This window comes from Rhipicephalus microplus, chromosome 1 (genome assembly GCF_043290135.1).
Source record: "Rhipicephalus microplus isolate Deutch F79 chromosome 1, USDA_Rmic, whole genome shotgun sequence".
Lineage (NCBI taxonomy): Eukaryota > Metazoa > Arthropoda > Arachnida > Ixodida > Ixodidae > Rhipicephalus > Rhipicephalus microplus.
In genome coordinates, this window is record NC_134700.1 from 127,543,988 (window position 1) to 127,560,968 (window position 16,981).

Sequence of the window (16,981 nt, forward strand, 5' to 3'; positions counted from 1 at the left end):
TTACGACCTCTACGTACGGAATCCACGCCACTTATCTTCACGCACTGCGAAGTTGACCCTGCGTTCGGACGACGGCGGCTAACTTGCTCGCACTTTTACTTCTCCTTGACCACAATTCTTACGTCGCATATCTTCGCCGTGGCCAGGCTAGTAATGAGGATACTGTGGTTTGAAAATCGCATCGGTGGTTGTACCATGACAAAAATGTTATGCTCGTTGCACGCCCAGGAAAGTGCGTCTCTAAAAACCCTTGGGGGCATGGCTACAGCGCACCAGCTCGGCTTGTTTGCGAGGTCGGTCTTATTCTGCTTTTTTTTTTTTTTTGCTTCGAGTACGCTTTCACTTGACACATCGCTGTAGCGAGTGCTTTGTAGTGGTGGTGAAGATGATAAGACTATGCTGTTTTCATATGAAACGCAGTTCGTCCCTGTTGACGAAACTGCAATCTGGCATGCTTGGTGCCTATGTCGTGTTAGAGACACAACTTTTTATCGGCCATTATATCTCTCTTTATGAAGTAGTGCTACTGACACGTACGCTGGAGGGAGGTGAGGTCTGGGCAAGCCAACCGTGAAGTAGCAGTAAGCGTTCACGCGCTACATGCAGGTTATTGCACGACATAGGTTCATGCATAATGAAGTTGTCTGGTCTATATTAACAAGAAACGTGCTTGATAACGAATGGTGGCTCCGCGAGCCCGTGAACTAAGAGAGCACAATGCCCTTTTTCTCATAGCGGAATGTTGTAAGTGGTTTTCCGTCAGGAATCCCTGCGGCAAAACATTCGTCCAGGGTCAATAAATACTGTCTTCTAGTTTTTTTTTTTCGGCAAGCCGTAAGATAAATTTTTTGTGAGCGGTACCTAACAATTACACGTCATGTGCGTAGCCCACAGGACCAGATGCATTGGCTACAAGACACACATATAGTTCCTGGCAATTTGCGTTTGTGAAACTGAACAGTAAGAACCATATAAATATGGTTCTTACTGTTCCATATAATATGAACCATATAATATGGTTCTTATAAATATGAGACTTACTATAGCTCCATAAATATGGAAAGCTTTACCTTGTAGAATTAACGAAGTGTTTAAGTAAAGAAATATGATGTGTAAAGAGTGAGTGGCTGGGCCTGAACTAGAAACCCAGATCTCTCAAGCGTAGAACACGATGGCTACATGAGACAAAAATGTACAAGAAGCACACACATAGACATGTATGTACCTTCTAGCGTTTTGTCGCGTCTAAGTGCACTCTTCCATGCTCAATATATATGATCTGGCCACCAGCAATCAGTGTTATCTGATCTTCTCACTGTGTCTCTTACGCACTTCGTGCGTTTTCTACTGCGCCCTAGCGCTTTACGCCTTTTCCGCAAGAACTTGTATATATATATGCAAGAAAAACGTTGGTATTATTTAAATGTACTGTTAATGAACTAACCCTTAATCGACACCAGCCTCGTGAAAGACTTGGGCTATCAGTGTAGGGCTGTTTATTTCTTCTTGCGCTTGTCTTTTTTTTTCGCCGAAAAACATCGCACCATACTAAAACAAAGTGTACATAATGTCTTACAGATGTGAAGCAACTACTACGCTTCTCATCAGAATGAAGATTAATGTCATAGTGGGTCCTTACATAGTAGACCAAAAATAACTATTTTGAGTAATGAAGCGGCTGATACCATGCAAGCGTAGCCCTACATCTATTAGCTGTCTCATGAGTGTTGAGAAGAAGCTCTATAGAGAGGTAGCTCCTGCCACTTGCGCTGTGAATGTGCTCATTGTTCTGCACAGGCCTGATATCCTTTTTCCGGTGTTTGTTCAGTATTATTGCGACAGCGTTAAAAAATATTTTCGCTAGAATCCCGACGTTGGTGTCGGCTTGGGCGTCGTTGGTTGTGAGTGAGGAGTCATCATCTTGTCCACGACCGAAGAATCGAGAAAGATGCAAATAAAATGAATTACGGAAATCACTGCGCTCGAATGAGGATCTAATCTTGGTCGTCTGGGTGGGAAGTAAGGGTGCTGCCATCATAATTTGTGCACCACCAAGCCACCATTATTGTTGATACTGATTCAAAAATAAATAAATAAACATCATTTGAACGTAACGTCATGGAAAAAGTATGCTTTGGCAGCATATTTTGCGTGGCAGCAGCGAAGAATTGCGCCAGGTGCAAAAAAAAGTGAATTAAAAAACGAGTGGGTAGTTCAAAGACTCACATAGTACAAAGCACACATACATATTTAACAATCATCAGCAGCAAAACCAATCCAAATGTGAACAGCACTGTAAGTTTGCGAGTTTCCTTATGAACACGCAATGGATCTTTCACTGAATCGAAAAGGAATTAAATATAGTGCGGTGGGCACTTGCCACTGTGCTTAAAAAGCAATTATTGAGCATATCCGAGGCACCAAAACAACACGCCAATATTATGTATGTAAATGTTTTGCTAGAAAAAGTATACATAAGTAATTCTAAGAACCGTAGCGTTTAAACACGCGGCGCTGACCATGCAACGCTTGCACGGAAAGGCAAGTGTTTTCAACGCTTTGCTATGACGACATGGTGGTGGCACCTACCCGTCACTTTGCGTTCTACCCCTTATCACCTCAGAGACGGGCGCGAACACCGCGCGCTCTGTTTTCCAGGATAACTGCCAGACAGCGCTCATGTCTCACGTGAGACGTGACTTGATGCGCTCGTTCGCCTCCGCTGCACGCTCGGGGCACTCTAATGCAGCGCCTCCAGAATACCATTCACCAAATTTCTTGCGGAGAACATCAAATAAATGTTTTGTTCCCTCTTTCCAGACTGGTTCGGAAATTGTTGCCCTGCGAGGTGCCTTTGATCATATCAAGCAACAGCCGGCTACTCGATGGGCTCCAGGGCGGCTCTACAATGTCTTTTGTCGGCACTTAGTCGTGAGTCGTGCGAACAACTGGTATGGGAGATCAGAGAAATGCTGCACTATTCGACCAAACAAGGACACAACGTTGTGTTCCAGTGGATACGAAGTCATTGTGGTATCTCCGGCAATGACATCGCCGATGAAGCAGCCAAAAATGCACACGTACAAGGAAACCCTGTGTCCGTACCTTTATCTAGGATTGACTCGACTACATACCTAAGTAAGGTGGCTCAGGACATGACGCTCCAGAAGCGGCAGTCATCACAGTTCGCACATCATCGACTATATTCTCTCGATCCATCTCTACGATTGCGGCTACCCTCTGGTCTTTCAAGGGAGGAAGGTATAGTGTTGTGCCGTCTGCGTGTGGGCGTAGCCTTCACCAATGCCTACTCATTTAAGATAGGAATGGCCGACAGCGCGGAGTCCAACAACTGTGCTGTCGATGAGACTAGTGAATACATCTTATGTTACTGCCCGGCATACACAACCGAGAGGCTTCACCTTCGAAGTGTTTTAAATCAACTGGACAGAAGTGATTTCACTGTCGAGAAAGTATTGGGACCATGGCACTGCCCATCCAATTTCCGAAAGGCAACGAAAGCACTGTTGCATTTTTTCAAAGACACCGGCCTGTTTCATCGTTTGTGATGGTGAAACTCTTACGCGTCGGCCCACTGAGTGACCTTGTCTCTCCTCTTCTATATCTTTCCATCCTCTCTCCTCTTCCCCAGTGCATGATAGCCTACCGGGGCTCAGCCCTGGTTAACCTCCCTACCTTTCTCCTTGTGTTCTCTCTCTCTCCAGACGTAAGACTACCATATTTCGACGACATTTGCAGTGTAACTTGCACATACGAGGCCAATTTTTTTTTACCTAATAGAGAATGCAAGAAAAACTACTGAACGTTACCTGCATTATGTTCATACGCTGCTTTGCTTTTATATGCTTTAGGAAGGAACTGTAATATTATTTACTAAATGAAAGAATGAATGAACGCATGAATGAAGGAATGAATGAATGATTGATTGCGTCAATTACCTTGGCTTTTCAAATGTTCATTGCGATACCTTCAAGCTGCTGTTTACCCACATCTTTATTTTTCATATGTTTATACACATAAAAACTGTAGGAATATTGTGACGGGGAATGGAACTTCTACACTCAATGGCTGAATGCTTAAAGAAAATCCTCACCGCAGTGGTCTAGTAGCTAAGGTACTCGGCTGCTGACCTGCAGGTCGCGGGATCGAATCCCGGCTGCGGCGGCTGCATTTCCGATGGAGGCGGCAATGTGGTAGGCAAGTGTCCTCAGATTTGGGTGCAGGTTAAAGAACCTCAGATGGTCCATATTTTTGGAGCCCTTAACTACGGCGTCTCTCATAATCATATGGTAGTTTTGGGACGTGAAACCCCACATATCAATCAGTCAATCTAAAAAATGAACCATATCGGCTATGATTGTAGACGATGAGGTATACTCTCCATGGAAGCCCTAAAGTGCAATAAAAAAACATGAAGCATTAATATACCAAATCTATAGAAGTACGAATAATCTGGCTTTTGCTGCTTTCTTCCTTGGTTTCTTTATTTTGTTCACGTAACTCCTATCTCAAGAAAAGAATAAAAGAATGTAAACAAACAAAAGGTTCGCATAATAAAATTCACAATAGAACTTTCATGATATTTGCATGTGTCAAATTAACTGAATAAACAAATTAGGAGTTGCTGAACGCTGCGACTCAGTGATTGTGGTAGTGAGCACTCTGTGGCCCTACAGAGGTAGGTATGGGCCCTATAAATATAAAGCGAGACAGAGCTGAATGTAATGTAAAAAAGAAATGAATAATCCAGCGCTCTTTTTGTAATCGATTAAACGAGTTCTCATACCAGCTTCTTGCGTGTCGTTAATGTCCCACGTGTGTTTTGTTTCTCTCGTCCTCTTGAATTCATTATGAGTGAGAACGACCGACCTCCTGTTATAGCTTTTCGCATCTTTTTTCTCCCGGTAAACAATTTTCGTTCCCGCTATGCTATAGAAAGCAGGCACACCCATTTGAGATTCAATTCTCTGTTATGGAAGACTCAAAATATTACGTTAAATCAGCACGTTACCCTATGTTGTTCATACATTTTACTATTACCATTGAACCAAATTATGAAGTAAATAAACCGATTTGTGTGTGGTTTGAGCAAGTATATATGCCTATTTATGCCATACATTTATAGTTCAGCTTCTTGAAATAGTCTCGCTTTATCTTATTGCTTATTAGAGGGCATTCATTGTCATATATTGTTTTGAGGTGTGATTTAACAAATTATTTTGTTTTCTACAGTGGACGAAGACCGCTCCGTTCAAAATGCTACTCAAACACGTGGCCCAATTACTAATGACGCTCAAGATGCTTATGCCTAATGGGAAGTGATCATTCGTCATGATCGGATGCTGAACAACGTTTCTTATATATTTTTAGGTTGGAAGAATAACTGACCCATGGCAATCAGCATGACAATGAGCCTTTCAGGCCTCTCTAGACGTGATAAATATAGATCAAACTATTCCGAGGAAACCCACAAAACTTTAAATATTATCCGGTTGTCATCTTTATATGGTTATTATCAGACGTACGAAAGCACTGACATGCAAGGTATAGTTGTACATGCTGTGTCTCTTTTGATTGAGCTTATGCAGACTACTAGAATGATATGATGAAGCAATCTGTTCGTGAGTATGGGTGGCTAAGAAGGAATACTATTATGTCGTTTAGTCTTGGTATATGCACATAACAAGTCTAATCTGTTTTCTTTTTCTCTCACCCTCTTCCGCCCTACAATTGGGAGAGAGTAAACTTAGCTTACAAGAAGGCAATACGACTAGCGACACACCAGGTGCAAGAATATTTTATATATACTTGTGACCATGCGGTGCACGTAATGCACACATAATTTTTTCATGTGCAGCCTTCACGCCCTACGTAAGTCAGTAACGCTTCACAGCTGCATCGATTTCCTTTCCAAATGCGGCCCCGCCGTGGTGGTCTAGTGGCTAAGGTACTCGGCTGCTGACCCGCAGGTCGCGGGTTCAAATCCCGGCTGCGGCGGCTGCATTTCCGATGGAGGCGGAGATGTTGTAGGCCCGTGTACTCAGATTTGGGTGCACGTTAAAGAACCCCAGGTGGTCGAAATTTCCGGAGTCCTCCACTACGGCGTCTCTCATAATCAAATGGTGGTTTTGGGACGTTAAACCCCACAAATCGATCAATCCTTTCCAAATGCGGCCACGTCTCATCCCCCTGTAAAGGTGGCTTTGCGGAGTTCTGTAAAGTCTCAGGAGAAGACATTGTGCTTAACTTTTATTCAGGTAGCACCTTATTGTGGGATCAATTGAGGACCTGTTGTTTTCTGCTTTTTTGCTGACAACCACATAATGTATACAAATGATACGACAGATTATTCAGCCTTGGGGAAAAATTCTGTGCCCCTTCAGGGTAGCGGTCGACTACTCAATAGAATAAAATTACGCTGATCGTTTCTGTTTGTTCTAGACAGTCTCTCTCTGCCAGGTTTACTGGGGCAAAACATAAATTTGTGGGGACTAAGTGATTTTTTTGTCCTATAACTACGCAGAAACTGCGAAGCTCAGTGCCTTGTTCATATAGTTCTATAATAAGGGGAGAATCTTGGTTGCAGATTTACTCTTTCACAACTGAGTTCACAGTCTTGTTTATTAAAAGCAATATAATGAATTATACTAACAAAATAAACAAAATCTACTGCAGCTGTTGGCGTGCAATTTTTTGAAAGTATTCTCGGTGCCCACATACTTAAGCTTGTAATATTGCATACCACGGAACTGTTATAATAGTGACAAAAAATGCCGGCAAAATTCTAAAGAACTTAAGGAGGGAGACTTAATTCCGAGTCTGAACACAGATAGTAACTATCCCCACATTCACCAGTCTCTTGCTTAAAAGAAACGAAGATATAACTGAAACAATCTTGCATACTTTGTGGGCCACAGTTTATCTACTAACTTCTACATAAACATCATTCGAAAGACTGCCTTAGAGAAACTGTTAAGATTCTCAGAGGAAGCCGCTCCCCCTAACCCTCTAACCATTCTAAACACAAGTTAAAATAACAGTACGCTACACTCCCCACCATATCCTGGCGTTCTTGTTTTCCACCATTAGCTTCAAGGTGACATGGGCCGGGAGGTGTGCGGTAGGATAACTAATGGGATAGCGTCGTGGAAGGTGCCATCATCACAATTATTATTTTCTAAGCTGTAGAATTTTCTAACACTATGCGTCTTTGCGGCGCTGACTAGGAAAAATTCCGCCACATGATGTGGGGGACTTTACACATTTCGTCATACTCCGCTTCGGCTACATGTTTCAGGGCGGCGCGTTCTGTTACAGAAGGCGTCCTCAAAAACCTGTCTCGGTGTATAACCAAGCCGCTTGCTTTTCCGGTGTCATCACTCATAACGTGACCGCCGAGAGGAATGTCAACACTTCACCTCCCTCGCCGGTGTCCGAGCCCGACAGGAGGACCACAAGATTAATGTGCGAACGTCGGACCACCACTGCGGCTCATTCTGCGGCGGCTAGACGCTGAAGGTCGTTATTTATGCATCATTTGCTTGTTATTTATTTCATAAGAACCCGACACTCACGTTTCAAGCATCGCATCTCAGGCCGAAAAAAAAAGCGAAGAGCCAACTCAAGTGGCTCCTAGAAGCGCGTGACCACTCACGTTGTTTCCGTTGCCTCTGCTTCCATATATAATAGAAGAAGGGCGTGGAGTTTTATGCGTTATCTTCTCGACCCCTTTAAGCATTATTTTTTAGTGCGACAGCCTTTGTTGCAAGGCTGCCCCTTCGTGACAGGGACTTCTAGTTGCTGCCGCTGTTGCCTTCGCTGAAAAGCCTTCGTGCTTACTCTCCCATTCCTGTCAGTCTTTTCTTCATTGTTCATAAGCTGCGGCACCGGTGGGGGTTACGAAGAGTTCATTTTATGGAGTCAACCGGGCACAAGGCCGTCACATACGCAGTCGCGAGCTCTGGCCCCAGCTCGAGTGGCATGCGCGCCACTCTCTGCTCGGGCTACGTCACGCCTGCCCGCTGCACTCGTCGCAAAACGCTCTCGTGCTTGTCACGCTCCGCACCAAGGAGCGAGTAATTAACGCCCACTCGTGGAGTGAGGATAAAAAATATAAAGTCTCGTATGGATGTAATTTGGCCATGTCCCTTCATAAAGTTACTGTTCGAGATACTTCAATGTTTTGTAAACCGAATATATTTGTGTCACTTTTTCTCTTTTCAGGCAATCTAAAGGACTATTGAGTTAGTAAGAAAATTAAAAACAATAAATTGTAATTGTGTGACAGTGACTTGGTGCCTTGTATTTTACACGTAAATATTTTTCTTGCATTACTTAACTGTACATTGGCTGGTTATTTAATGCATGATAACACTAAAGAAGAACGCGAGGAAGGCAAACTGTTGACTTCACCAGTGCACAGAACATCAAGTTTACTTAAAGACACAAATCATAAGTTTACGTGCTGCGTTCTCGACTACTTCAACCTAATCGCGCAATCATTTTTTTCTTTCTTTTAGGCCTGGTTAAGCCTCAACTAGCTAAGATATTCTCCTTGTTGCGCAACTACTGCCGTATGTTGGTAAAAGGTACATTAAGTTTTATATATTTCATGTCTTTTATATTGTCGCCTTTAGCAGAAACGACGGAAAGGCAGACGCCCGAATGATCATCTGGTTATAACTTCTCAACGGTACACACGCATGCATAATACAAAACTATCCACGTTTTCTGCACTCACTGTCCAACTTGTAAACTAACTGTCTAATTAGGACCCAGAATTGTTGAAAACGTGAGCCACCTCGTGAGGATGTCACAGCCCTTTCGCCGCAAAACACGGTCGACGACGCAAATTTTCTGCTAATTTTATTAGTTTTTTTCTGCACAGCTGCCATGAAACGCTAGTTTGTGAAGACCACATGGCGGGTGAACACGCGGTGGTGACCGAGAGACCGTAAGCGCATTATACAGGGTGGGTACAGAATACACCCGGTGCATGTACTTAGTAGGTTTTGTATATTACATACATGCAGGCATAAAGGTAAGCAGTTTTATAAGAGAAAAAAAAAACATCCTCAAAGGCATTTGTCTCTCATCTATACTAACTGCCACTCCATGTTCTGAGCACCGGGAAGCCGGAACACGCGCTAAAATGAAGACGTCTTCGCGTATCTTTGAACATAAGTATTGCCCCGCCGTGGTGGTCTAATGGCCAAAGTACTCGGCTGCTGACCTGCAGGTCGCGGGATCGAATTCCAGCTGCGGTGGCTGCATTTCTGATGAAGGCAGAAATGCTGTGTGCTCAAATTTGGGTGCAAGTTAAAAAAACCCAGGTAGTCAAAATTTCCGGATTCCTCCAACAAGGCATCTCTCATAGTCATATCGTGGTTTTGGGACGTTAAACCCCACAAATAATTCAATATAGTTTAAACATTTATGCGCTTTGAAGTTATCATTGCAGTCGTTTTACGTTGTCTTCTCTGAATGCTTTAAACGTAGTAAGAAGGTTCTCACCGGCTTCACAGTAAAGGCGGTAAATTGAAGTACCAAGGTTAATTTCAGAGATTATCAAAGATAAGTTTGTTGGGCCTTTCTGCAATTATGTAATTTAAAGAAAACTACCACGTGCATGTGCGCGATAAACATGGTGCAGTACAAAACAGATTATCGCGTGGTTTACCATCGAGGATAGGATAGTTACTAAGGACGTGGTTACTGTAATGCTCTTTATACAATACAAGCACGGTAAATGTAAGTTGCTGGCTTTGTGGAAAAGCTTCGCGCTAAATATATTTCCACCGCAATAACTGAGCCAAAACATCCAAGGTACGGTCCACTTACACATTCCCTGAGCGAGGCCGGGAATACGCTGGGCTCACAGTTGCGAAACACTTCGAACGTTACAAATTGTCCTAAGAGATTGTTTCAGCTAATCATTATGCGCAGTATATGTGTAACGAAACCAGCTGGCTAATGAACGAGCATTTTTAGCGTTCCATCTCAATTTTTTAAAGTAACTAAATGTGCAGTAATCATGGTTTATTGTTTTATTGAAGGATATAAAAATCAGAGAGTGAAATTACAGCTCTTTTGTACCATATGTCAGCGGAAGTACGAGTTCTCTCAGAACAACAGTTACTAAAATAATTGACGCGAGAAGGCTTGTAGTATTGCCGCTATGCAACTTGCCTAAAATGTTTCAAAATTTCGGCCTTTGTGGCGAGTGAGGTTGTCTATTTGCATTTCGCACTCGTTATTGTACTCAATCTATCAATGTGAAACCATGCTTCTGCATACAGGTCAAATTATAGGGCAAGTGTAACGCCATAGGATGAATACTCATAACGCCAATAGTATGTCTACATGAAATTGATAGGAGCTATACTCTACAGACGTGAGGTCAATCGGAGCGGTGAATAAGTGTATCTGACCCTACATGAAAAAAAAAAAATCAGTGATCAGAAGAAACCGTTTGCCGTATACCCAAAGCATACAAAAAGGACGGCTAGTGCGACTTAAACGGTATCGCGAAGTAGGAACAACGTGAATAAGCGTTTATATTGCATTGATGCGAAGTTCAGGAGCTTACAGACAGCGTCTGAAGCTGCTCCTGTGTCTACCACTGTGGATCAGTGGTTACTGTGTGCTCTGCAGCTGGCCCGAAGGGCGGATGGTCAATCCGTACCACGGCAGTCACTGTTTGTTTATTTTTTCATTTATTTATATTTTGATTTACGTTGTGTGGCCACTTTACATAACTCAACTATGCTAATTGTAAGGGCAAGCGTAGAAGGAATCCAATGCGTAATTTGAAATTGTTCTTTAGCGAGTGTAACTTCAATTTTAAAACTAAGAATGCTTTTCCGTAAAGGAATGGTGTCTACAGAAATAAACACTTCTGCTCCGCGCAGCTTGAGGAGGAAAGGTCCGTAAGGAAGCTCATAAATAATTTATTTAACCCTTTTCTGCACGATTATCCTATGCATCTTCAAAAGATGTTAGGCAAGCTGTCTGAATCCACTTTCGTTCTTTGTGCATGTCTCGTTGAAGCCTATAAAGCACCGACACCGACACATTAGCGCCAAGCTCCTTTCATCTGCACTTTAGTTGTATTTGCTGTTTGGCAACACGTACTATAGGAGATAACGAATGCATTGGCTATATTTGCCGGAATACGTTGTATGCTTTTGTTAACTATAAAAGTGGATGTTATTGCCTTGTGGCTAATGGTATTGCACAGGGACAAGAGATCGGTCAAGCTGCCTATACGCAGCTTTTATCACATGTGCACTATCTTTGATCATTGTCCATATTTTGTACCCATGTGACAATGAACTTACAAGTTCAACTTTAAACATCACAAGCCTACAACTATTCTAATAATTATGTTAGAGTTCACACATGTGGTATTAGGTGATGCACATCTACTCGTCTCATTAAAAGCGCTAGCAACAATTACAGCTCTCTATGGCGTTCAAATTTCACCGTATAATTGGCGAAACTTGGTACTTTCTTGGTACGTCGATTAGAACAATGAAAATAATGTCCGTTTCAGGATTAACAAAGCTTACACTAAAACCCGAGCTTTCTTTATTGGCGTAGAGAAAGTGAAGCTGATGAGCTCTCTTCCCTTTGCCCATTCACGTCGTGCGGCCCCGAAACGAAGCCTATATCGCGACCTGATTACCCCGAACGCCTGCTACTAAACCCAGGCGACGGCTCATTTCACTCAAAACAGCCCGCCTAAGTGAGCCTGGCCTGATTAGAAAAAAAAAGAAAGGAAAAAGTTGGAAGATGCAGGCATAACTGTGCAGATATGCGACCTGAAAGTACAGATAAAAAGAAATGAACAAAAAAAAAGGCTCGACTATTACACTGAAAATAAACCTAATGATAAAAGCATTTTACACTCCAGTGATTCAGTTCCCGAGAGTCGTTGAGTTTCAACCCTACGGAACACCAGGTCGCCCCCCTTTTTCGACGTGTAATATTTTTGTTTCTCAAAGATTACTTCTAAAGTAATTGCCTTAGAGACAATGTCATTACCTTCGACGCAAACGGGTACTATTTAGAAAACACTGCTTCCGTTTTCAAAAGCTACAGTTATCAGCAATGACATTCCTCGGAATTCAATGCATGTAGACAGTACCGAAATACTAATCGTAAACGAACGAGCACATGCTCATACATTTGGTGCCCGTGCGTCATTGCTTCACCAGTGCTGAAAGATAATGCAGGTTACCTCAGCGTCTACGTGTCACAAAGTTACTGAGAGTGAGCGATGCACACCGCTGTCTAAAAATTGCCGTGTGTTTCGAGCAGATTTGTATGTTGCGAGGAATACAACCTCGCATTTGACTGTAAAGGTTAAGAAACGTTTATGATGAGAACTAGTTTTTTTTTGTCTTAGTTTCGGTCAAGTGAGGGATCACTATGCCTGCCGAAGGACAGACTAAACACTACGTGTAGACCAAAACTGAAAGGGATGGCAATTAGAAACTTGTGGTTTTGAAGAGGCACTGTGATGCGCGAATTTCCATCACCTGCAAAAATGACACGTAAACAATTTGTACCTTCATTGGCAATGTGTCGCTTGTCGTAGCGAAAGGTAAGGAAATGGTAGTACTATTCACTGAGAGATGCCGCTTTCGAGTCGAAATTCTGTACGGTACGCCGCTAATAAAGCTTGCAAGCGGAAATCTAACTTATTATGTGGAATATGTATTGCGAATGAGTGGAAAGTGCTCAGATAACAGAGGCGCGGTATTGCAATGCAATTTTTCAGGACTCCCAGGGAACCGAAAGGTTGCCCATACGATAGCCCACTTTCTAAGAATTTGAGCGTTGTTAAAGGATAGCGTTATGTCTTTGTTCTCACAAACAACACAGCCTTTACCACGTTAAAGATTTAGCAAATACCTAATGTCATTTCTTAGCGCTTGTCATTCAGCTGGATGTTAATTCTAAGAACCTCCAGATTCGAATTTTAAGGAGGTCAATTAGGCTTAGAATTTTGGTGCGTGGGAGTTGTTTCATGCATGGCTATATGCAGCGCACCTGAGTAAAACACAGAAAGTGCATAAACAGGGTTCGCACGCACCTGTATTAGTCAACTCCATCTTAACTACAATGCATGCAACTAATTAGGAACTTTTGAAATGTATCTGTTGCAATAAACTGTATATGCCAGTTTCCTTCTTTATTTAGAGCAGATTAGTGCCTTAGAAACCACGCCATCTTCAAGCTTTCACTGTCCAAGTGCAAGTATTTACTTCTACTGGGCGTATGCCTAGCCTGCAGTGTACGACATACTTGCGACTTCCTCAGCGCAAGTTATCGGGGTTCATAACTATAGAGCACTAGTTACGGAACCAACGGTTCGAAAGGCAGTCTGTCTTGTCCATTCCTTCTGCCACGAAAGTTATTTTTGTGCAATATCGATCACTCATTAGGCATTAAAACAAGGACAAATCTACGCACTACTGCCGCATTTAGAAAGTCCAAATCTTCAGTACACAAGCCGGTCCTCAGCGTGGGCGGTAATTTGCCATGGTCTCTTTGACAATTATAAGGCATTGCCACACGGGTTACGGAAATAATCGGTGACAGACGAATGAGTACATCACCTTATGCGGGCGCTATGCAAGCGGGGCAATGGATCGGAGATTCATAACCTGAGTGGAGAACCATGTTTGGATCGTCAGTAAAAGCTAATGCGATCTCATGCATCGATTGAAGGCTCATTGCTGGTAGCATGATGAATAGTGGTATGGTCGTCATTACGAGGGCTTCCAGTTCATGTGTTTTAAACGTGCACGAAACCGATTCTGTGATTTGGCGTTCGCCTGGGACATAGCATCCGTCTTACGGTTAGTATTGTGGCGTATAATATCGATAGTGACGTTTTGCCTAATGCGGTTGCGCTTGCATTAGTTGGACTTTTTGAGCCTTAGGCTGCATTTTGCGTATCTATAAGTGCGGCGAAATCAATGCGAAAGAGAAAAGGAACGACGAGTGGGCATTCGTGGTAGCGGGGATCAAATGGGCTTCGTGAAACTGAGAGGCCTGTATGTGAGGGGTCTGTGTGTGACAAATTATTATATAGGTGGATTCGCTGACTCTTTCAGGTGGCCGCGGCGCCGTTTTTCGATGCTCTGAATTGTGTTCTGCAGGACACAACGTTCATGCAATTTATTAAAAGAACTAATTATTGTAATATAGTACAAGCGAAGGCGAGCTATTGAAAGTGATTGCATGTGAGGAACGCTTACACTGGCGCATAAATTTAAAAAGGATTTGGTGGGCCAATAAACCGATTATTTAGAGAACAAAACTAAAGAACATTAAGGGCACTAAGGGAACATTAGGGAACACTCACGTGATTAGGGGCGCTGGAGGTGCGTCAACCGATCAGTTTGTATCTGATTCCACAACTGAGAATTGTAAAACCTGCTAATTTTCACAGCATGCTCATTTCGCATTCATTTCGACAGGAAAAATGAAACTGAACTAAAGACACAAACACAGTGTAACTGGATGTCGTGGGAATTCGCGCGGTGATAGCGAAACGTAAAGTCGCTAATGAAGGGGTGCGTGCTGACTTGATTGCATACTATAGAAAAATTTGAATATATGTTTTCGTTCACGATAAAAAGAAAACTTGATTGCGTCCTAGTTAAGAAACCAGCGATCATATCCTTGTTTTGCCTACGTATATGCCAGGCTTAATTTGAAGTGTGTCTTATCTTCCTTCGTCTGTGGTAGCATCTACCATGTCTCGTTTGAGACTGGTATAGCTTACTTCTCTCCCATAGTAGAGTGCACCATACTCTAAATTATTGAACATTTATTTAAACACAATACTAACACTGAAAGTTAAACCACTCTTGATGACTCCCAAGGATACGAGTGGATGCACTTCATTTGTTTTCATAATTTTTAAAAATTAATTTCACCCAGTCACTTGGCTTCTAATGCAATTTTTCACCCAGATACAAAGCGATGTTGGTTACCGTTTTACATTACTATTGTTTTCAGACATATATCAGGTTCTGACAATATATTTATATGTTCATTCTTGAGACAGCCCTTCAGTTGGAACTAAATATTTTTCCTTTTGACATGTGTGCACAAAATCGTCTGATTTATTAAAACATGATGATATCAAGTATGAAGTTAGAACACTGCTCTAAGGCTCACTATTCAATAATCTTCGCTATCAATGTATTTTCTCAGGCCCGTGTGCTCAGATTTGGGTGCACGTTAAAGAACCCCAGGTGGTCTAAATTTCCGGAGCCCTCCACTACGGCGTCTCTCATAATCATGTAGTGGTTTTGGGACGTTAAACCCCACATATCAATCAATGTATTTTCTCACTCAATGCGCATTTCCCCCTTCGCATCATAATACAATAATACCTTAGGCTTTCCATCCCGAAATCGCGATATGGTTGTAAGAGATACCGGTGTGGAAGGCCCAGAAGCTTATACCAACTGGTGTTCTTTTATGTGCGCTGACATCGCATAGTACACGGGCCTCAACCATTTCACGTCGACTAGAATGCGACCGTCGCTGCCGGGATCGAACTCGCGACCTTTGGGTCAGCAGCAGGAAGCTGTAATCACTGCTACACCACAGTGGACCATCGTTGCATCAGTTCAACGAGTGTATTATCAAGAGATTTTCTGAAGTGACATCGCCAAGGTTATAAAAATAACATTGCTATTGTTTTAAAGAAAAATTATTAATGACGCATCACTGTAAGTAAGTTCACCGGTAACAATTACTTAATTTGCATTTCGGTTTCTTAAACAGCAAGCTAATACCTCTTGCTTAATCGAAACAAAAAAAAATAGACGAGTGTACACTATCTGTTGCAAGAGCTATTTGATAATGTGCGATATAATGAAATCTTTCTCAGATGTGTAGCCTCCGGCAGGTTTCATACATTTGAGAACAACGTTCACAAAGGGCCAATCTTTCTACCGGACTTGGCCCGTATTTTAATTAGAAAAAAATAAGAAAGCCCGCAAATATTGGCATCAAAAGCACACCACTTGCCTACTTGGTAGAACTTCTGGTTAGTTCCCAGCATTTTAGTTTTCGTAGCTCGGATGTCTTAGTTTTTAGGGAGCTCTAATTCCCTGGTCACTACAAAGATGCAATGTATTTTTCATTCAGCTAAAAATAGAAAAAAAAAGCTGGAACACCATTAAGACACCTCACAAACATTAGCGCAAAACGTGGTCCAAAGAGGAAGTTCGCAGCTGCGAGTTTTCTTTTTTTTTCGTTTTACTTTGGGTATTTGTTTTGAGTACTCACTGCTGTCTTGCGCGGTCACCACCAACTGTCCCACTGTGGCGAGGAAGTGCAGCAAGGAAAAGGCGAACAAGATGCGTCCCGGTCTCATAGCTGCGGTGCTCCGCTTCATGTCAGAGGAGCCTCTCTTGAGCCTGTCTTGAGCGCTCAGCAGTTCCAGCGGCGATACAGGGAAGCGCGTGCTGAGTGCGCGACACCGATCAAAGGTTCCGAACCCACTGCGCTCGGCGGACGCGTCCGCAGAGCACGCCGCGGCCGCTCATCACCCCGACGAACTCCGCGCTCTCTACTGTCCCACCTGGGTAAAGGGATGTGAGTGGTTCTCCCTGCGCGCGGCTGCGATCAAAGCGGAGCAGCGCGCCGCTCTTTCCCTCTGCCCGGACAACAAAAACTGCGCGCGTCTTGGGAGGCGAACACGCTTTTGGTTCGTCTTCCGGAGAGGGATGAATCAGGGAGCGGCGCTCCCGAGTCGACAGAAGCACGCCTCCTGTCCGAGTGCCGCGCCGAATATCGCGCGCCCGACCCGCACGCGCTGGGATTCAAGCCGGGGTGTTGGCGCGCTGCCCTTTCCACTCTTCATGCGCACAACGCTCTCCTCCTCCTCTTTCGTTGTACCTGACCGAGCGCCGCCGCACCCGCTATC

The 16,981-nt window shown here is 43.2% G+C and overlaps 1 protein-coding gene across 1 annotated transcript in view; it reads right to left on the reverse strand.

Annotated features, from left to right (window-relative positions):
- The window catches only part of LOC119177880 (neural cell adhesion molecule 1-like), a 272,880-nt gene extending 256,140 nt beyond the window's left edge, over window positions 1-16,740 (reverse strand). The window contains exon 1 of the mRNA XM_075887327.1: window positions 16,342-16,740. Within this exon, the coding sequence (XP_075743442.1) occupies window positions 16,342-16,450 (109 nt within the window). The 5' untranslated portion in view covers window positions 16,451-16,740. The remainder of the gene's footprint in view (window positions 1-16,341) is intronic.
- Window positions 16,741-16,981: the final 241 nt, after the last annotated feature.